The 23,050-nt window shown below is 34.6% G+C and overlaps 2 protein-coding genes across 3 annotated transcripts; both read left to right on the forward strand.

The window, feature by feature from the left end:
* The first annotated feature begins 4 nt into the window (after positions 1-4).
* Positions 5-7,562, forward strand: LOC106714546 (arginine/serine-rich coiled-coil protein 2). Of its 2 annotated transcripts, none has more exons than XM_014507615.2 (12): positions 5-193; positions 751-831; positions 1,855-1,984; positions 2,438-2,594; positions 2,936-3,032; positions 3,454-3,551; positions 4,003-4,086; positions 4,485-4,559; positions 5,512-5,603; positions 6,056-6,192; positions 6,531-6,669; positions 7,098-7,562. In XM_014507615.2, the coding sequence occupies exons 1-12, from the start codon at positions 125-127 to the stop codon at positions 7,247-7,249; spliced, it is 1,311 nt and encodes a 436-aa protein (XP_014363101.2). In that variant the 5' UTR covers positions 5-124; the 3' UTR covers positions 7,250-7,562. The 2 variants fall into 2 exon arrangements, with proteins under 2 accessions (XP_014363101.2, XP_014363103.2); XM_014507617.2 differs by having other exon boundaries at positions 116-193; positions 738-831.
* A 1,652-nt stretch (positions 7,563-9,214) lies between these two features.
* On the forward strand, positions 9,215-20,304 carry LOC106714504. The gene is made up of 11 exons (XM_045683368.1): positions 9,215-9,391; positions 11,393-11,529; positions 16,129-16,219; positions 16,419-16,576; positions 17,017-17,380; positions 17,576-17,991; positions 18,483-18,823; positions 18,943-18,974; positions 19,382-19,634; positions 19,769-19,960; positions 20,278-20,304. Exons 1-11 carry the CDS (start codon positions 9,360-9,362, stop codon positions 20,302-20,304), a joined length of 2,043 nt encoding a protein of 680 aa, XP_045539324.1. The 5' UTR covers positions 9,215-9,359.
* The last annotated feature ends 2,746 nt before the right edge of the window (positions 20,305-23,050 follow it).

The raw sequence follows: 23,050 nt of genomic DNA on the forward strand, positions 1-23,050 counted from the left end.
AAACTTATTTCTAGCAACGTGGTCAGCCATATTGTTTTTCTAAAATATTCAACAATATTACGGAAAGTTATAGTGGAGTTCGCTTCTAATTTGACTTTATTGTAGTTTTAAAATTATATTCGAAATGGATTCTCTCATCGGTTATGGGAGCGATGATGATAATGAAACCGAACGTGTTAGCAGCCATATTTCGGTAAGTAATCTTGCCTTGGTTGGCCTTGAATAATGCTATACCTCGGCTTTATCCTAATGTGTAAAACATAGAATTTATAAATAATAAATTGGACCCCCAATATGTCTAAAATATGATCCTCCAACCAGCTATAGCAACAGTACTGTTTACTTATTATAATTTCTGGAGAGATGTTTTCTTACTTACAAATAAATAATACTTTTTGTATTTAGACTAAAATTTGAGAAAGAAGCTTATGTATAGACACTTTTATTATAAAGAGGCTGATTTATATTTTATATGTAACGAATAAAGTTGAAACTACTGGACCGATATAATAACATAAACTATATTTATCAAAATCTTATACCAATATCTGTTTTTCTAGATTCATTTGCATTGCCTTAGTATGATGTATCCTAACAATTACTTTGCCTAATTTGACTGCCAAATGCAAACACAATCAAATTAAATTGGCACTTTCTGCAATTAGTAGAAAATAGATATAGATGAATGTGTTGTTTATAATTCCTTGATATTAATACAATTCTCTGCTTGACAATAGACTGATATTCTAGGTGGGTCAAGGTCCGAGCCAGCCAGCCCGCAGACGGGATGACGACACCAACTATGATGATGTGAACATGGATCTTAGTGAGGTAATTTTCACTTTATATCTTCATACATTAACCGGGGCGATTAGTTTGTATATTTATATAAAACGCTACATCTAAAATTTTGCACCCTTAGTAAGTCTAAATTGCAACACTATCCTTTCTCTTATATATTTGTCATTAAAACTTCTATAAATTTAGATTCTGTAATCTAGAAATTTCAGGGGGCGTCAATTCAAAATATTTGATAATTTATTTATTAAATTCTGCAAAAATGTTGCTCAAAAAGTAAACCATATAATTCGTTGCAATCTTTTCAACGATGATATTAACACTTTTATTATTTTATATGTTACCCATTTGTAAATTGACACAAAACAAAAGTCAAATACCCCCCCGACGTGCGTCAAGATGGCCAGCCTACATTGAACGACTTACTCGTGAGTACACGTGAGTACATAGCGATAAGAGTACACTGTGAATATAATGTTACAATACGTTTTTGGTGATATTCATAAGGTAACAAAATGGTATTGGTAAAAAAATGCAATGTTTTACATCTTCTCCCTAACCTAATAATATACTAAAAGTTAATCTTTCCTAAAATATTTATAATCTAAATGGATCGAATATAAAAAGAAGACATAATAATAAAAAAATAATCAGTTACTACAAACAAATTCACATTTATTTTATTAATCATACATAAATAAAATATATCCGCCACTTATTGAAGGGAATAAAAGATCAAACAAAAATATTCAATACAATAAATATATACACATATGATATATACATATATGTTAGTTACAGTTTTGGGTTAATTCAACTTTTATTAGCTATTATATAAGTTAAAATCTTTCTAACAATTCACATTTTTTTTAATTTAATTGTTAATAACCAACAAGGTGAAACCTTTGATACTGCAATTAAAAAAAAATCTTTACTTACAAATCCTTCAAATATAAAACTATAAATTCTTACAATACACAATAGAATATATCCAAACAAACTTTAGTAACATTTAACAGTATATTAATAAAGACGTGTGACATTATGTTGTCGCAGGAGTCCCAGGGCGAGTCGGAGTTCGAGGGGCAGTCGGAGTCCAGCTCGCATCGCTGTCCGGACCGTCCGGAACGACTCAAGAGATCCAGTTATCATGGCCAACAGGATAATAATGATCGGTCCAACTCAGGTATGGTTACATTGATAATAAATTAAGTGTTTAAAAGAATGTTTTAACAAGTGTACATAGAATATTCAATTTTGCTTTATATATGAACATAAAGCTTTTACCCGCGACTCCGTCCGCGCGAAATAAAAGAAAAATTATAAGTAACCTATGTGTTCCTTCAGACCATGTGCCATTTTCATCTGTGCCAAATTTCATCAAAATCCGTTCAGCCGTTTTCGAGATACCTTCAAACATCCATCCATCCATCCATCCATCCATCCATTCATCCATCGGTCCGTCCATCCCAACATTTCCATTTATAATAGTAGAATGATTCGTTTGGTATGCAATTTTTCGAGTGTTTACGATTTGCCTAGGAAAATAACAAACAAGTGGCATACATGACTTGCTTGTATATGATATATGTATTCCTTGTACTGTACTCTTTATCAACATACATTTTACCTTTATCAGATGATAGCCGAGAACGTGATCGTCGTGATCGCGACCGGGATCGTGATCAGGACCGCAAAGACCGGAGACACGAGTCCCCAGTGCGGTCGAAGACTGACCGAGACCGGGGAGACCGCGACAGAGACCGCCGCTCACCGCGCAGAGATGATAGATACAGGTAATATGAGCATTTCAACTACAGAGGTGTTTTTAATAGCCGTAAAAAAATGTTTTTTTTTTTTCCTTATAGAAATCAAATATGGTACTCGTCTTTTCTCGACAAACAGCTAAATCTGAAAATATTGAACTGAAGTTCTGAGTTCTATCCAGATTTTAAGGGTTCCGTACCTCGAAATGAAAAACGGAACCCTTATAGGATCTCTTTCTTGTCCGTCCGTCCGTCTTTCTGTCTGTTAAGACCCCTTTTTCTCAAAACTTATGAAAATATTAAGCTGGAATTTGTTTTTTTTATAACTAACCAAAAGACTGTTTAAAATAAGATGTGCATTCTTGTTGCAGATCTGACAGGAGTGACCGTAGCCGAGGATCTCAGGAGAGTTGTTCCCGTCGAGGTCTGCTCGGAGATCGACCTGATGATCGGAGTGGAGATAGTAGGGTAAGTTGATATTGAGTTTTAAACCACTATTTCAGTGAAATTATTTGGCGATAAGATATAACTTCTTCATCATCAGCTCACTATAAGTCCCCACTGAGGGCCTCGGAGCCTACCCTAAGTTAAGGGTGACTAGGCCATAGTCAATGCTGGCCCAGTGCGGGTTGACTTCATACATATCATTGAATTTCTTTTCAGATATGTGCATCATCACGATGTTTTCCTTCACCGTAAGTACGTCGGATAAATGTACATATGTAAATCGATAATCGAAGGACACGTTGGTACATGGCGGGATTTGAACCCAGGACCTGTAGATTGCAAGTCAAGTGCTTAACTCCTGAGCCACCGACGCTCTTATAAATAATAAAAATACTCTTTTAAAGTGCTCAATTTTTTATTATTGAATATATATTTTTTACAGGTGCCTGCGCTAATGGATCTGAAACCATTCGGTGGTGAACCTCCTCCAGGATTGAGTTATGGAAAGTCACAGGATGCCAGAGATGCTGTCTCGCCAAGGTAATGTTAATTTTTATGAATGGAATGTTTTAAAAATATGCGTAAATGAGGTCTCCCGTAATTTTTATTATTAATTTATTTTAATTATATATATTAATATAAATTAACTATTTTTGTTTTTTTTTTTCATTACTCATCTATATATATATATATATATATATATATATATATATATATATATATAAGAAAGTCGTGTTAGTTATACTATTTATAACTAAAGAACGGCTGAATCGATTTGACTGAAAATTGGTGGGCAGGTAGCTTAGAACCAGGCAACGGACATAGGATAATTTTTACCCCGTTTTTTATACCGCGCGGATTTTTTTATACGTCGCGGTTAAAAGCTAGTATATTATATACTCAAATATTTTAATGGTAGAAAACATAAAGGCTTATTTTATTTTAATCAGTTCCATTAGATTTCCTTAATATTGTTATGACTACATTACAGATTCGTAGACAGAGAGCGACGTGAGAGAGAAAGAGAGCGCGGCAGAGACAAGGAGAGACATAACAGAAGATCTGAGGAACGCAGGTCAGTTTTTAAATAATATTCAACTGCTACAATATTCAATGAAATTGTAAAAATAAACCACCAAAAAATGTAATGAGAAATGTTTACTAGATAGAAAAAAAATAAAAAAAAATAAGCTCCGATATCCTATCTATATATATAAAAGAAAGTCGTGTTAGTTACACCATTTATAACTCAAGAACGGCTGAATCGATTTGACTGAAAATTGGTGGGCAGATAGCTTAGAACCAGGAAACGGACATAAGATAATTTTTAACCCGTTTTCTATTTTTTATTCCGCGCGGATGGAGTCGCGGGTAAAAGCTAGTTGGTTATAAGAAACCTTGAGGTCGTAGGTTCGATTACACCTACTATTTGTTGAAAACTTTTTAGAATGTAATTTTTTTTTTTTGTTTCAGATCTGGACATAGGAGCAGAGAGCGACGTTCAAGATCGAGGGGCGCGGCGTACCCACCACCTACACATGCATCTAGGTATTTCAATATGGCATTAAAAAAATTATATGATATATCGACCATCAAGGATATCTGACCCGGAGGAAATAAACTAAATTAGGAGCTTTCTAATACCCTCCTGTCAATGTCGAAAAAGTAACAAAGTTCTTTATGTACTGTTACTAGTCACGTCATATTTTTGATGTGAAACATCTATAGGATCACTTGTAAACCGAATCGTTGGCGTGGCGACGCTTGCCGTGGCGACGGGTCTCCACGCTATACTGAGAGGTATTTAAATTTCTAACATTATCTTTGCTCTGAGCAACGCTACGGGTCGATAACCAAACGGGTCGTAAATTCCCTCTGCCTATATGGCACCGAGAACCCGGCCTGAATCCACCACAATACGACGCTTTCCGCCCTGTTGCCGGGGACTTTCCACAGGATGAAGGAACCTTTAAGGTTCAGCATGTAATCCCGATAATTGAACTGATCGGAACCTCGAACCTTTTAAATCGTTGCTTTGCATATATATTAAGCTACTAGAAAAACTTCAATATCGTGTTTTAGAACTTAAACTTTTTTGTAATCTACTATGTTCACGGAGAATTGGTGGCTCAGGGGTTAAGCTCTTGACTTGTAATCTGCAGGTCCTGGGTTCGAATTCCGCCATGTACCAATGTGTTTTTCGATTTACATATGTACATTTATCTGACATTCTTACGATGAAGGAAAACATCTTGATGCTGCACATATCTGAGAAGAAAATGATATGTGTGAAGTCAACCGGTCACTGGGCCAGTGTTGTTGACTATGGCCTAGTCACCCCTAACTTGTGGAGGCTCCGAGCCCCTCAGTGAGGACGATTAGTAAGCTGATGATGATGTCCAAGTAAATTTTACATATTTTCTGACAGAATTAATAGCGACAGTCTTTAAAGTCTTGTTTTAAAACTGATTTTTTTTACATAAAATATTTTTTTTTCCAGTTCAAATGAGAGGCGAGCGTCACCATCGTCAGGCGACTATCGGCCATCTTCGTACAAAGTAAATAAGAAGTTGAAGGTTATGGAGAAAATGGGTAAGTTTATTGAATCCGTCGTATTTTTACACGTCATTGTGATCTAATAATAAAATTGTATATTTAATATTGAAAAAAAGCAAAAATTATATTTTGTACATACGATATATTTACGTTTGTTCCGGGTAATCTGTGGAATGCCTGGACCAATTTTAACAGGACAGAGAAGTTAGCTGATATATGCGGGAATATTATAGGCTCCTTTTTTATTTTGTTCAGACGAAGTCGCGCGTGACTGCTAGTCTTACTAATATTGTAAATGCAAATATTTAGATAGATGGATGAATATTTGTTTTATGTTATCTCCAAAACAGCTCAACGGATCTTGATGAAATTTGGCACAGATATAAAACATAGTCTGGAAGAACACATAGGCTACTTATTACTTTTTTTTTAACTCCGCGCAGACGGAATTGCGAGTGAAAGCTAGTATATGACATTTGTGTTTTTAGGTCTGCAGATAAAGACACCGGACGGGTCAATGGCGACAGCGCAGCAGCTGCGAGCCGCCTCACAAGACTCTGCGCCCACGGGACTGCCTGCATACTTCAATGCCAGTGCACTCAATAGTAACAAGATGAAGGATCAGGTATAATTAAATCAATCAAACTACATTTTAACATTTCATCAATCAAATAAATCATTAAATACTCACTTAAAGTTTACTTAAAATTATCATTTATTGTCTATTTCTAATACGTAGAAAGTTACCTCCTAATTAGTAAATCTGAGTTCGCAAAATCACAAGTGGCAGTGGTCTTTTAGAATGCTATGTTTTGAAGAAATATTTGCTGTAGGATAAAAGACTTGAAGAGTGAGATATAATATTTATTCCATTCCAAAGTATTCAAGATAATTTAAAAATGTGAATAATAACTATATCCGATAATTTTCATCTTTAATTGACTATTCTTTATTGTGTAACAGAAACGTAAATTGCTTTGGGCAAACAAGTCAAAGTCCGAAGCGGAGGAAGCAGCCAAGTGGAGTGGCACACGCTTCGCACAGGACTCTGATGGGAAGCAAGTCTCCAAGTTTATGCGGCTCATGGGCATTAAAGAACCAGGTAAAAAAATAACTTCATAGTTTGAAAGAAGCCTTTTAAAAGAATTACTGAGGAATGTAATGTTCGCTCCTATTTATGTTTGTATGTGTCATTGCGATGCAATTAGATTTTTTTTGGAACGAAGTTTCTTATCGCGCGTTGTGAAAGGGGGCTAGACGGAAAAAATTCTTACGAAAAGTTGTCACGACACTTTTCGCTACTTTACCATGGCAACGACGTGACAATATATAACGAAAATTCATAGAAATAAAATGTACTTCTTGTGAAGACTTAAGTTTTTTATTCATAGAATAAACATTGGTTCTTTCACTAATTAATCGAAAGGAACTTCGTTCCATCTGGGTGTCCCTTGACACCTCTCAAGTTTTTGTTATTAATAATGTTTTTGCACTATTTTTCCCATATTATTTTTTTTTTTATTTTGTCAGCGGCGGTGAAACCAGAAGTGGACGCAACAGCTGACCCCAACAAGAAACAAGAGGAATTGTTCCAAGCGATGCAAGCGCAGTATGAAGTTGCCAGAGCGACCACTCACACTATGCGGGGCGTGGGACTCGGCTTCCAACGAGGACAGTTCTAGAATGTTCTTATAAATAGTATTAATCTATTTGAAAAAAAATATTGCCGCGAAAGTCAGCTGTCGCTTTGACAGTTGCGTTTTGTTACCATGTCAAAAAGGTAAAGGCTTCCAGCTTGCTGCCACTCGTCAATTTACAATTCTAAATTACAAATTAGAATTATTATATGTAAAATGTGTTGTGGATTTATATTAAATGCTTTAAAATATATTACAATAATTCATGTTGAATTATTGCGGAAATTTGGCAGACTTCGTATATGACGTCATTTATATTTTTAAATGCGCGTGCGGAAAATAGCTTGTGTAAAGTTTTCAATATAAGATTTATGGAGTATTGTATGAATCATTGAATTGAAATGTATATTAAATAGTTATGTAGCTTTTCAGTAATTAAAATCTTAGCCATCTTCTATTAAAAATTAGTACTTTTTGATAATACAAAGTATAACTTATATAGAAACGGCTAAAACACTCACGTATATATATCCGGTGTCGGCACCGACTAGTTTCGAGCCCTACGGGGGCCCTTCATCAGGGTGAGTGGGACTGGTATTATTTCGCGGACGCGGCCCGTCGCTCACTGAGTCTCACTTACTGAAATAATACCAGTCCCACTCACCCTGATGAAGGGCCCCCGAAGGGCTCGAAACTAGTCGGTGCCGACACCGGATATATATACGTGAGTGTTTTAGCCGTTTCTATATAAGTTAGTGATAATGTCTCACGAAAGTTTGAATAATTTAATACAAAGTATGTATTTTTTACTTAGAACAGCAATAAATTTACATGTTATTAGTAAATTAATTATTAATGTGTGATATCTTTTTGTATATTTTAAGAAAAAAAAAAAGATATATACAAGACCCAATTATAATATAGTGGTGTTTTTTTTTTTTTTTTTTTTTTCAATATAAGTTTAATGGATTAGATAAGTCCAATACAAAACAATATAATAAACTAAATTTAGTGTTGCCCTCAAATATTATGCTATTTGAGTATTGAACCTAAAAAGTGATATACTTTTTCACAATGTTTAGAAAATACATTTTTATAATTAGACGACACGATATTTTTCTCAATTTAAACAGTATGTTTATTTTAATTGAGTTAAAAAAAACTCACGGATTTAGTTACTTTTAATTGTCATATGTTATGTTTAAGAAGTGATTTTTCTCAGTAAATGTTTTGATAAATGTAAATATTGTGATTGAATTTAGTTAATAATTTAATACTGAGATAGATTTTTGTGTGATATATTTTAGTGAAAAATATCTGAATGTATATTTGTTTGTATCTTTTGCGCACTTCACGTCACTTATTTTATTGAATAAATATTATAAAGTTACACTTTTTTTTTATTTAAAATGTATCCATAAATCTTTTACTAACGGCATTTTAAAGCCAAATTTGTGTTCATTATATCACTTGAAATGGAGTGAGACTTTTTTTCTGGTACTGTTTCTCGGTTTTTATAATGTAGCTTGTAAAACCAGGAAAACGTTCATCTCCTTAAATCATAAATATTGATATGGGTTCTATTTTAGATTTATTACTATTTCGGTATTGACTACTCCGTTAAGAGAAAAATTATAGTATTTACTTGAAGATGTATGACATCTATGAAGTATCGAATAATTGTGTACGAGGATTATTGCTGTATTACAGTCTGTGTATCGCATAATTAACTAAAAAAACATTAGGCTACTTATTAACTTTTTTAAGATAGTTAATTTCATAATTAAATATTTATCAGCAATATATATAATTTACTCAAAAACTTTGAAAAAATTGTTGCCTCATTTTACAGCTGACAACACTATGTGTTTTCTCGTCTCTGCTCGTCTCGAATCTCATGGATGTATCTCGGCTCGAATCGCGATATCGAACTGTCAAACAGTTTGCGGGATTTACCGGATTTTCTGAGTAAAATTATAATTACAAGTGGTGTGATTGAAAAAATATATTTTGATGAAGACAATAAGAAGTATTAAAATAAATTGAATGTATGTGAATATAAGTGTAAATTTAATCGTTTTAATGGTGTAAAATAAATATTCCGATTGCCGTATGTTTCCGTAAAAAACCGGAGCTTTAATTTCTTGGTATAAAAATGGACGAGGAGATCAAAATATGCGAAAACTGGTAAGTAATTATTATGGACTCGAGATGTTTCATGTTGTGTCAATATTTATCCTATTTATATCTTTGTACGTTGTCAATTTATTTTTAGATTAATAGAGCGCTTCTTACATCTGTTGCACGATATATGTCGAGTTGTTTACTTCACGCTGTTATAAATTAAATTACAAATTTTTATTTAAAAAATGATAAGTAGACGCTCTTTGTGCTTAAGTGCGTCTACTTTTAGTAACAATTTTCAATACTTTAATTTAAATATAAGCCTTAATTTTTTAGTCTAATGTTTAAGGAGCTATTTTAATGAAATCCTTATTCAATATAAACTTGAATTGGTATGATAAGGATACAATCGCGCATATCACCATCTCAAAGGCCGGCAATGCATCTGCGGTCCATGGACATGGTGTTCCCGCTGCTCGTTTGCCCCCTTCTCTTATAAAAAGAAATACAAGTAAAATTGAACCACTGGAAATGTAATCTTTGAGAAGTATGATATAGTAGTGTCTATGAACCGTCTGTCAACTGAAAGGGAAGAATATCCTTGTATTAACTTTGGTTATGAATTATTTATGTAAAATTAAAAAAATATGCAATGTATACAGTCAAACCGGGATAAGCGAGAATCCTTTATAAGCAAGGAAAATATTCCAGTCCCATGGACTCTTGATTATCCAGGTTTGATTTTATTTATAAATTCATTTCTGATGTTAATTGCTACAGCGAATAATTTATCACTTTATCAGTAATTGCATTTTAAATACTTTACAAATACAACACCAAGAAAACAATATATAACGATTGCTCCTGAGTTAGGGGTATAGGCTAAAACCCTTAAGACCTTTTCCTAGATTGGCCAATGTATCTAGGTCTAGGTTCCAGTTCTGGCATAGTAGTTAATATTGTTCATAGTTGTTGATTGACAGAGGTCAAGAAATTAGGACAAATGTCATTTGCCAGATGAACAATATTGTTCATTGTGACACCCACACTTGGTTCATTATAGACATTGAAAAAATCTTAAAGTACATACAAAATAGGATAATTAAAGATTTATCTATCTTTCTTTAAGATTAGTCAAAGATTTATCTTTTACAAAAATGAATTTGTATATTAGTGTGAAAATAAAACATTTATCCCTTTTTGTCTTTCTTTTGTCAATTCCACAACAAATTCAGTAAATTTTATACACAATTTTTTTAGGCGACTTAAAAAAGAAGGAGGTTATCAATTCAACTGTATTTTTTATGTGTGTTACCGCGATGTTCAGCTCCTGGTGGTCCGATTTTGATAAAAAATTATTTTAATTGAAAGAAAGTGCTTGCAGAAGGGTCCCATTTTTATTTTGATTTTTTTTAAATAACTAGAAGACTAGTAGATTTTGAATTGAGCTTCAAAATGTGTTGCGAAAATTAGGGACATTTTTGCTTTCAGCGTTTACCTAGGGTAAACTATAGGCCCTACATAAAAGTAATGTATGGAAGAATTGTAGCTCTTTAAATGTGCTAAATAAAAGTCCGCGATAGCATATATCTATCTTTTATAGTTTTCTCACCATTTTTTTCTTTAGAAACATCAATTATTTATATCCAACTAGCTGTCGCCCGCGACTCCGTCCGCACGCAGTTAAAAAAAAATTGGGGAGGGGGGTTATGAAGAATAGATGTTGGCCGATTCGCAGACCTACTTAATATGCTCACAAAATTTCATGAGAATCGATCAAGTCGTTTCGGAGGAGTACGGAACGAAAACTGTGACACGAGAATTTTATATATTAGATTTAATTTTTAATTTTACGGTAGAGATAACTTCCTAATAGACTAAATACAAAGGACTGTATGCAAATATGGCATAAAATAATGGTATCAAATTTTTTTATTAAACTAACTTTATTAAACTTGTTTAAGGTGCTACATACACCAGACTACTTTTTAAGTTTATTATAGCATTTCTATCAATAACTTCAATTAAAAAAAAAAATACAAATAAAGTTGCATATTGTTACAGCAACCGGGAGATACCTGTGGTGAACTACACCATACATTCGGTGCACTGCGCGCGGAATATCCGCATGTGCCCTGTCTGCAAGGAGCCCGTGCCGATTGCTGAGCTGGAGGAACATACGGAAAAGCTGCACAAACTGCGTAAGTATGAGAAATGGAGCCAAGTAGCAATTAGACCTCGTTTTGTGTGGGAATTTTCTTTCTTTGAGCAATATACCATTTGGCATCCATCAACTAGAGCCACTACCTGATTGACGGCCGCGAGTGACAATCTATTTCTTATTCACTTCTTCTTATTATAAAGAGACGAAAGACGTCTCTTATGTGTAGATGTATAACAAACTAGCTGTCGACGAAACCGTGCTTCCAGGCTATGTTCTACATCTGTACCAAATTTCGTTAAGATACGTTAAGCCGTTTCGGAGATACCTTCTAAAAAACATCCATCCATCTAAACTTTCGTATTTGTAATATTAGTAAGATATGAAATTATGTGTCACCATGCTTCCGTAAGCTATGCTTTCTGTTGTATAGTGTGTGAGTTCATCTTACTAATATTATAAACTAGCTTTTACCCGCGACTCCGTCCGCGCGGAATAAAAAAAATGCACACAAGATAACAAAGTTCCTATGTCCGTCTCCTAGTTCTAAACTCCCCATCAATTTTCAGCTAAATCAGTTCGACCAATCTTGAGTTATAAATAGTGTAACTAACACGACTTTCTTTTATATATATAGATGCGAATGTTTAGATGGATGGATGGATGTTTGTTTAAAGGTATCTTTAGAACGGCACGACGTCTTTCGATTAAATTTGGCATAAATATAAAATATAGTGTGGAAGAATACATAGACAACTTATTATTTTTTCAAATTCCGCGCGAACGGAGTCGCGGGTAAAACTAGTTTATCTATATTTGGCGAACGATCAACAAGTTGTGACTTCCGTCCATGCATTAAATTGTCTTTAAACACATTTCTCGTTTGTTTCGTGTTGGCTCACTCTCAATAACATTGAAATTGGCATCTCACCCGTAAATTCACACGAGGGTAGAACAGTATAGCAGGCCAATAGATGGTACATACTGTTGTTAAAACAGTATTGTTCTGTCTCGGGTTGTGCGAACAAATAATTGTAGAACTATACCATTCTCCATTACCTCACCTTTCTACCCTCGTGTGAAACTATCGTTATGTTTGGATTGTATAACAGTGCATTGTACTCGTAATTTGCGTTAAAGTTGATTCACACATCCGTCGCTGAGATATTGAATTCGTGGGATTATGTAGTCGGACAAAGCAATGTTTTTCAATGAAACAACAATTTAATTGGAATTCGTAATACTATGTAACATAGTTTTAGGAAATATACGATATATTTTAGATATATAAAAGAAAGTCGTGTTAGTTACACTATTTATAACTCAAGAACTGCTGAATCGATTTGACTGAAAATTGGTGGGCAAGCTTAGAAGAAGTAGTAGTAGAAGAAGAAGTAGTAGAAAGAAGTAGAGTCGCGGGTAAAAGCTAGTTTTAGATATATGCCACACAGGGAATGTTGATTCGCAGGACTGTACCACATAGAAATAGTGCAACGCACAACCTCATTACTTCGCTCATTCGCAATAGAACTACTAATAGAACCTACTAACCGTTGGTTTCTGAGACTAACATCCCCGTTTAAAACATTCTTATCTCTGTTTCTGTCAAAGATAATGACAGTGATGACGATATGTTTTATACAGATATATTGTCTCAGAATTCTATATAAACGCAAGATCGAATCAAGGCATACTTTTGAATAAGTTTTGTAATAAAAATACTTACACTATACATACACGCTTTAAGCTATATGTTTTCACGCCATTCAACTTAGGGTAGGGTGTGAGTACTTAAACCAAAGATGTTAAGCAATGATGGATTGTTTCCATGGTAACAGCAATTTTGAGCCAATGGCGCGAATTTTGAGGTTTGCAATTGAAAGTTTTACGCACTGCAACCAATAGGTAAAACCAAGTTATTCTGTGTAACAAAAATGAATGGAATTTCATTCCCAAATGAATGAAAGCCGAACGGAAAGCCAGCATAATATAAATGTATATACAAAAATAATTAATATTACAAATATTATATATATATATATATATATATATATTGTGAGGTGTCAAGGGATACCCGGATGGAACGAAGTTTCTTTCGATTAATTAGTGAAGGAACCAATGTTTATTCTATGAATAAAAAACTTAAGTCTTCACAAGAAGTACATTTTATTTCTATGAATTTTCGTTATATATTGTCACGTCGTTGCCATGGTGAAGTAGCGAAAAGTGTCGTGACAACTTTTCGTAAGAATTTTTTCCGTCTAGCCCCCTTTCACAACGCGCGATAAAGAACTTCGTTCCAAAAAAAACTTAATTATTAACCTATGTGTTCTTCCAGTCTATGTTGAGTGTTGACTATGTTTCATATCCGTGCCAAATTTCATCCATCCATCTAAATATTCGCATTTATAATATTAGTAAGATGTACAATCTTGAACTGCTTCTGCTTCTTTCTAGAAATTCTACAACATTTAAGACGTCGTGTTAATCTAATTGTGTATGAATATTTGATCAAATTACTAATTAAAATACCAAATCAGATGTCCCTTTGTCCCGGCCAACGTGGGTCGTACTTAGAGACTACCTAGAACCGTTTAGCTGTATCGATCGTCGTACCTACAAGGATATTTACGAAATGTAGCTATGGGCGTTGTGCAACGAATCAGTATGATGTTAACTACGTAGGTAAGAGAGAAAGGGGACGTAATATGGAATGAGGAGGTATAGGGGAGGGGGAGCTTTGAGCTAGTAACTGAAATATTGATCAATATGCTCTTGTCTACTGTACACAGTGTATTATATATGTCATGTCTGCGATTCTATACAGACTTGTATAATGATATCGTCTTATTAATATTATAAATGCGAATGTTTAGATGGCTGGATATTTGTTTGAAGGTATCTCCAGAACTGCTCAATGGATCGTGATGAAATTTGGCATAGATGTAGAACATAATCTGGAAGAAAACATAGGCTACTTATTAAGTTTTTTTTTTATCCCGCACAGACGGAGTCGCCGGTGACAGCTATTCATTATATAATTACGTGAAATAAAAACTGTACTACTTACTTTTAAGACATACTTTTAAGGAAATTGCGCTTACAGATGAACGTGAAATTTGACGCAGTTGAAGTTAATGTATCGAAGTACAGTAAAATAAATTCATTCCTTTTAAATTATGTTTGAATTTCGACCAATGGGCAATCACTTAGCTTTATAATATCAAACATATTATATCTATATATATAAAAGAAAGTCGTGTTAGTTACACTATTTATAACTCAAGATCGGTCGAACTGATTTAGGTGAAAATTTATGGGGAGGTAGCTTAGAACCTGGAAACGGACATAGGATAATTTTTACCCCGTTTTCTATTTTTTATTCCGCGCGGACAGTGTCGCGGGTAAAAGCTAGTATTACAGTGAAACTTGGTTAAGTGGGACCTGGATAAGTGAGAAACCTCCATAACTGGAACTCATGCTGAGGTCCCAACACTTTGGCACTGAATTACCTCTGTTAGTGGGACGAGGTAAACCTCTATATCTGGGATTTGATCTTTTGAATTATCATCATAGTTACCTCTATAACTGAGACAGCGAGTAAATTTTATATACATAGACCTCTGTAACTGAGATAACATTGTTTGTTTACTCATTCTTATTCTACCCACAAATTCCACACGTAATTCCAAGTACGTAAGTACAAATTTTGAGCTTCAATTACCTTCAATTTAAGTTTCGCTTTACTATCATACAGATGTTTATTTTGAAAAATGTCAAACTGAAATAACTGAAATAACCTGTATTCTCACCTCTATTAATGGAACCCTCTGTAAATGAGACAGATATTTATTTATACCTGTATATCTGAGACACTGGGTAAGTGGAATACCTCTATAAGTGAAACGACATTGCAGGTCCCTTGATGTCTCACTTAACCAGGTTTCACTGTATATACAACATTATAGGGTACAGATATAAAATAGTGTTGGTTTATAACATTTAATTGATGAATATAAGGATGTTAATTCTTAGTTAACATTACTAAAGGTAATGTAAGGTTAGGTATGCTAAAAGTAAATGAAACAAAAAGACAAATAAACTTATAGTTAGTAGAACTTAACAATAGGATTTCTTACATATTTAATCTGAACTTTGTAAATTTATAGTTACGTTTAAATTAAAATTATAGTTTTTTAGTATGTAAATATCATGAAAGGAAACTTTGCAAAATTTTTAAAAAGTTATCGCCGTCAATTTTCTCGCTAAAAAGTTTTGGAACGAAGTTCCTTTCGCGCGTTGTGAAATGGGGCTAGACGGAAAAAATTCTTACGAAAAGTTGTCACGACACTTTTTGCTATAGTAAGTATGTTAACGAAAAATGAGCGCTACTTCACCATGGCAACGACGTGACAATATATAACGAAAATTCATAGAAATAAAATGTACTTCTTGTGAAGACTTAAGTTTTTTATTCATAGAATAAACATTGGTTCCTTCACTAATTAATCGAAAGGAACTTCGTTCCATCCGGGTGTCCCTTGACACCTCTCAAGTTTTTTTATTTACATATGTAATATTTAATAGTTTACTATACTATGTAAATACGTACTGCAGTATATTTATTTTGTTTATATAGTGCCTTGTAAACAATGCGGGGAGAAGGTACGAGGGACCGATATGGAGGACCACATTCGTGACTCCTGCGATCGTACTATACAATCTTGCAGGTAATATATTATGTATTCTATTATGTATATAAATGTTTAAAGTAAAACAAGGTATTGTTAAAATAATTAAATGATAATGGTGGATAGTTATGATGGCATTGTACTTATTAATTATTATATCAACGTGGTCCTCGCTTCGACTTTAAGGATCACGAATAGGACCAGGCGTTGGACCACAATTATGATCAGGTACTTACAGGTGGTGTGAACTGGAGTTGTCGCGTCGTGAGCTACCTTTACATGAGAGCTATTGTGGAACGCGCACTGAGGAGTGTGAGCAGTGCGGCGAGTTCATCATGCATAAGTACAGACAGCTGCATCTCGATTCGAATCACGGCTTCGTACGACTCGACGATGGTGAGATACTGTCACACATAGTGAGTTCTAACTCGTTTAGGACCACAACAATTTTTGTGTATAACTATGTTTCAATATGTCTAGTTTGGTGTTGCACATTCTATATTGAATACTTAATTAGTCTTTCTTTAAACTTGAGTTTCAACTGCCTAAACAAAAATATATTATAGCCTAAGTTACTGCCTCATACATAGGTTACCTTCCAGTTGAAATTCCGTCAAAATCGGTCAAGACGAGGCAGACAAAAATTTTTCAAAATGGGGTTTCGTAATGAGCCATAGACATCATGTTCGCGTGATATGACTTTTTTTTTAAATATTATTCACACAGACGCTGCTATTTTCTTAATTGTATACATTTAAAATATATGGCTAATTAGTTTAATGAGCGTAGGTAAATGATTGGAATAAGTTTTTGAAAAATTTTCCTTTGTTTTTCAGATCCCATCCCGCGTGTTAACCGACAGAGACCAGCTACATCTGCAACTGCATCTGGTTCCGGTATGACATCATACCAGAGACCTGCAGATAGGCTTTCCCGGTTCCTAGACTTGCCCGACCGACCGCCCACTGTAGGCCCTGAACTGACAAGACTGTTCAATACTATCACAGAAGCCAACACCAAAATTGATAACCTCAATACCGCACGTGAGAGCCCCCGAAGCCCTGACGCTTCTCCTAATCAAGGACCAAATTATGATGGTCGAAACTTCAATCAATGGCGACAGAATGTCAATTTAAATTTGCCGCGGAATAATAATGCTCAAGTTAATGCACCAGGCGTTCCCGGTACAAGTAATAACTTGTAAGTATAACTTGTATTTTTTTCTATTTTGTTACTGAGATTTTTTTTTCATTAAGATCAAAAGGTAGCCAATGACGTTAACGGTTAGGTTTTTATACAACAATGTTCAAGCATTTCCTAATATCTTGTAATTGTAATTTGACCTCATAGAATATTTCATGAACTCTTTATATGAGTAACTAAAATTTTTTTCAGTAAACCAGCACCTCGCGGAGCTATTAAGAAGCGTAAAGCACCAAAACCACCGAATCCTAAAACACCAGAGTCTAAACCTGACCAATCCCAGCAACAGGCAGCGCCTGCTGGCAGAATGTACTCGTTGTTCCCCCCCTCCACTTCCACTTCCACACCTAACACTCCCATCTCTAATTCAATACCTAGTGCAACATCTCGTCCAATGCCTGGTCCAATCTGTGGTCCAATACGTGGTCCAAAGCCTGGTCCTAATGATCCATTCTCCGGTCCTTATAATAGACGCAACTTTACACCACTATCCCCGAATGATAATGCCCCGGGAAGTGCCAACACAAACGGTCGCTTTCCTGAAGCTACTTCCAGTGAAGAACAGAAGAGAAGAGAATTCATAAAAGCCGTACCAGTTAAGCTCACAGGTATGTAATGTAACTAAATTTTATTTATTTAATTACTGTCTCACTCAGAGACGTTAATCTGTAACTAAGGCAATCCTTTAGGTTAGATTTACCCCTTAACACGTTAACTGCCACGTCAGGCACCAGTGCTTGACAGATATGGTATCTTTTAGGGCCATGTCAGTCACGAGTGCCTGACGCAAACGCATGTAATTCAAAAATTCAAATGAACCCAGGGAGCTGTCAAGCACCTTTCGGGGCTTTTTCTCTATTGAAATTGACTGACAAGGCCCCCAACAAACTATATTCATCTTGGCCTAACATTTTTACGTGTAGAACTGGTTTTTATGTACATAAACTTTTTAAGGAAAATAAATACAAATAATTGATGTCAAAACACCAAAAACAAAAAAAAAGAAAATGCCATCATCAAAATTATTCTATGGCAGTTAACGTGTTAATATTAATAAGAGAGACTTATATAAAATATTTAAATGTCTCAAACTTTACAGCGCAAAAATCGGAGATAGAAAGAAATCCAAATGAAGAGGTGAACAAAGCAGAAGACTTTAGGAACGTAAAACCGATGTCTACTGAGGAGTTTATGAAGAGATTCAGAGAACTCCAGCTGGATAACTCGAAAAGGGAGGAGAATTCTCCCCGGGAAAGATTCTCGGGAAGGGAGGAGAATTCTCCCCGGGGAAATGTCCCGGGAAGACTGGAGAGTTCTCCCCCGGAAAGATTTTTCAGAAGGGAGGATAGTTCTCCAGACAGTTTCTTCACCCCCACCCCTGAGGATAGATTCAACGCGATTAAATCCTCGTTGAAAGAATTACGTAGGGGATTGAATGAGGTTAGAATATTTAAAGTTCTAGTTCATAGACAACTGCGCCATCTTTTGTAGCATAAATTTTATTATTTAATATTGTACTAATTTTTTTTTAAAGTTTTTTTTATTGATTTTTCTTACAGGTCACAGCGCCGTATAACAATAACAATAATAGGTAAGTGTCATAAGTATGTCATTTTAGATCTTAATTTTTTCCGCCACGTGAATTCGCCAAATTAGCGAATTCAACATTGCCCATAGATATTTGCATTTGCAAATGTATTGTCTACCTTTAATCGATAGAGAAGGGACATACAGAAAGAAAATATTTTCCATCCCTCCTCTGCAAAATCCTACACCCTTTCTCCTCATTCCTTGTAAGAAAAGGGTGGGTAGAGAAAGCCTAAAATTATTCATCAGACTGTACTGGGAATGACTTCCATTTGAAGCCTGTCTTCTGTGTGTTTATGGTATTGTACCGGACGAGTTCATTTGTACAACATATATTGTTACAAGCTCTACTATTAAAAAAACTAACTATAAACTTTTAATAGACAATAATTTCTTCTGTAAATGTTACAGCGCAAACGAGCGAGGTAATGCATCACGTGAAAATCCGGCAGTGGCGATGAGCGGCTCTAGTAACTCTGATTCTGATAGTGATGGAAGTGAGGCTGCGGGTGGGGGGAGGTCTCCCGGGGGGGATGAGGCCGCTGGGGGAGATTTGGCTGCGGGAGGGGAGGAGGGAGTCTGTGCTCTTGATATTATCAATGTGAAGCTGCCGTGTGAGTTCTGCGGCACGCTGATACAGGCCAATGATTTGGTGCAGCATCAGGTGATTGTTGGAATATAGACTTTATTATTATAGCAATAAGGGTGTTGAAATAAGTTAGGTTGAAATAATTTTACGTGTACGAATTTCACAATATGGCTCCGGTTGTACATTCTTATGAGAAATATACCGAACAGACTGGTTGCCGGCCGGACTTGGCGCAGTTCCGTCCGGTGGTGACGCTGGAGGGGATGTCCGGAGATCAACACGTGCCCTACATCCCATGTGAGTTCTGCGCTCACCATCTGCCGCTGGACCTTATTGGTGATCACCAGGTATGTACGCGTTGTATACGCGTTATCGCCACGGTTTTGAAGAAAGAGATTTATGTCTGTTTCAATGTGACGTCTTGTAGCCTATTAATGGCTTGACTGAATGTCATAGAAATCTGTTTTGCTTTTCACATGTATTTCACTCTAAACTAGACCTATGTCAGTCTGTTTCGACTGTCGTGACACTTGTGTTGACATATCTTTGTCTCTATAGACAGACAAGGCTATCTGAAGAGGTGGGAACAAGTCAAACTAAATTATGACAGACTAGCGCTCTCATCTACTACTAGACCTTTTTACTTTACACCTCTTTGTGCTGTAGCTGTCATGTATTTTTTTAATGTCTATGTAGAGCTATCTATCTATCTATTCAGTCTCGTAACGCCCACTTCTGGGCATAAGCCACTGTAGAGCTGCAGAGTATATATTCTGACAGAACCAATAGCGATAGTAGCGCCTCTCACCGGTTCAGATATTCTTGTTTGACACTGACCTCTATAAATAGACTGGCTATAAGACGTAGTATTTTGTGCCTATTTGATTTTCACCATTTTGGCGCTGATGGTAGTTTGTAGCGGTGGTTTGGATTCGAACTAATAATTTCAACAGGCGTTTAAATCGTAGCAAAGTCTGTTATTTCCAAACATTCGCCTATATATTTGTAGTGATCAATGTTGTTTGACTATAGTCAACGTAAATGTTAGGGATGTCAAAATTTGACACATTTTTTCATATACAATTGTCACTGCAGTCGAAACATACAGTTAATGAAAACTTTGTTTACCTTAGTATTATTTTTAACTTTTTTTTTCAGGAACGCTGTAGTCGTATGATGAACCGTATGTTTATGAACTGAACTCTTGTCTTCCTTTAAAACTTGTCTATGCATTCAAATTTTTATATTTTTTCTATAAAATATTTTACAACGACCTTAGTCTTTTATCCTTACGACTGCACTCAAAGACGTTTGATGACGTCACTTTGTGCAGATTTTTCGTAATAATTCTAAAAATATAGCCACAAAGACCATAGACATGTTCAAATGCGGATGTCTATGGGTGATTTCACTTCGTTATCTTGGCGAATCTAGTTGGCTGAATGCTCATTTACCAATTTGTACTATAAAAAAGTTTATAACTATGAGAGCAGTAATACTATTGAAAAACAACTATATTTTCTTTCGTATCATTCTTGTGATCAAATACAATAATTTTTTCTACTCTTTTTACCCTAATCCAGGATATAAGTTCTTTATATGCATACAATTATTTATATAATATATAATAATAGCATATAATGCGTATATACTTTGTTTAAGTAAAAGATAATGTGAACGGAACTGCAGGGATGATATAAAAAAGAAAAAAAAAACGTAAATTGTCGTTTTTTGTCAAAATAAAATCTTTTGAAATTTGGATTGGATTTAGGAATGGATATGAAACAGGTATGGATAGGATAGGTCTCTCGCATATATTAAATGTTTTGTATACTAGTATTTAAAATCCGATATATCAAATTAAGACCTAAACATTTTAAACAAATCTTATACACAGACTTTAAATATAATATCAATAGACAGGATAACATGAACCAATCAAACATGACTTGTTACCTAGGTAACAAGTGTAGTTTATCTTGCATGTCAAGGGGCATTTTCTATTGACGATTATAATGAAAAATATGTAGGGAAATGTTTCGAATGTCCGCTCAATAAATTATTTACTCTATGGCAGTGATTGTCAAACTTATTTCTTTCACCGCCCCCTTTGAAAATCAATTATATATCAGAGCGCCCCTAATTTTTATTCAGCCCTAAAACTTAAAAACCACAATTTCATTACTTTAATTAATTTCAATTTAAATTTTGGGCCCCTTATCGCCCCCTCCTAGGTTTACAACGCCCCCAAGGGGGCGTTATCGCCCACTTTGGGAAACACTGCTCTATGGTTACATGTCATCTTTACTTTTTTTTAAAGTGTAACGACCATCATCAATATTGTTTGTTTATTATGTTTAGATTTTTATTTGATAGAGTATATTATATCTTTAAAAGGCAATTATTATTAAATGTGCTTAGAGATTAAGATTTTTTCCTGATCTGGGCAAAATGTTTTATCCCAGTTGGGATTTATATGACCAATGTTGTCGATCGATCACAAAACATAACCATTTCCCTTATACTTAAGATTACGACGATAAGTAATTTTAAGTTTACAGCAATGTACACTTGACAACAAAAGTGATTTATGACAAACATAAAATGTTGTATATTTGCTATTTTTTATCTGTTATGACTCATTATATTATTTATTCTTATATGTCTAGTATTTTATCTATTTTTTTTTTGTTTTAGTTCATCCAGTTTTATAGAATCTATTTTGTGTTTCTATTTTTAATTTATTGCAAAAATGTAGTTTTAAAAGAGCCTATAATTGAAACGCTTTTTAAATTTTTATAAACCACTTTTGTCGTCGACTGTACTTCGACTCTATATAAATAAGCGCAGTTTCTTGAATGCTTTAATTGTGGTTAGTTAAATAGTGCCAAAGGCTAAGGAAATTTATTTATCGTTTTTTTTATACAATGAAATTTTTTCTTTATTTACTAAATATTTTTTATTGTGACATTATTTTTATATTAAGTGTCATCCGTGTCATATATTTAGGGTCCATTAATTCATTTTATTATGAGTTGATTGAATCGTAGTGCGTTTAGTAAATCACATTGTATGTGATTTTAATTAAAATATTGTTACCGGCCATCAGGGCAGATTATATTGTTTAAGAGTGGATTTTCACTGCACAAGTTGTAGGAAACTATTGATGTCTCTCTTTGTAAATGTTTCGCCAGTGGAAATTGACGTTTAAATATTCTTAGACAGTGTTTACACTGGTTATTAATTATAGCTTGTCCAGGAATATAAAAAACTTGCAGTAATGCGGGAAAATATGGAACTAATTCACTTGCGCATTGCGCAAAGAAAATTGGAGCTTACAGAGGCTGGGATTTTTATATTCTTGTTTAAGCTATCGATGTTTGTAATCGTAGTTGTTAATTCAAGCTCATATGAAAATCTAAATGTTAGCGTATAAGTAAATATTAATCTCAGAATAACCAAAGGAAAGTATGTCAAATGTGTCTTTAAGT

This window comes from Papilio machaon, chromosome 21 (genome assembly GCF_912999745.1).
Source record: "Papilio machaon chromosome 21, ilPapMach1.1, whole genome shotgun sequence".
Classification (NCBI taxonomy): domain Eukaryota; kingdom Metazoa; phylum Arthropoda; class Insecta; order Lepidoptera; family Papilionidae; genus Papilio; species Papilio machaon.

Coding starts and splice junctions, on each gene's coding strand:
- LOC106714546 (XM_014507615.2), top strand. CDS start 125: ATGGATTCTCTCATCGGTTATGGGAGCGATGATGATAATGAAACCGAA. Junction 3,552..4,002: donor AGAGATGCTGTCTCGCCAAG/GTAATGTTAATT, acceptor ACTACATTACAG/ATTCGTAGACAGAGAGCGAC. Junction 5,604..6,055: donor GAAGGTTATGGAGAAAATGG/GTAAGTTTATTG, acceptor TTGTGTTTTTAG/GTCTGCAGATAAAGACACCG.
- LOC106714504 (XM_045683368.1), top strand. CDS start 9,360: ATGGACGAGGAGATCAAAATATGCGAAAACTG. Junction 16,577..17,016: donor CTTCGTACGACTCGACGATG/GTGAGATACTGT, acceptor TTTGTTTTTCAG/ATCCCATCCCGCGTGTTAAC. Junction 19,961..20,277: donor TTTTGAAGAAAGAGATTTAT/GTCTGTTTCAAT, acceptor CTATCTATTCAG/TCTCGTAACGCCCACTTCTG.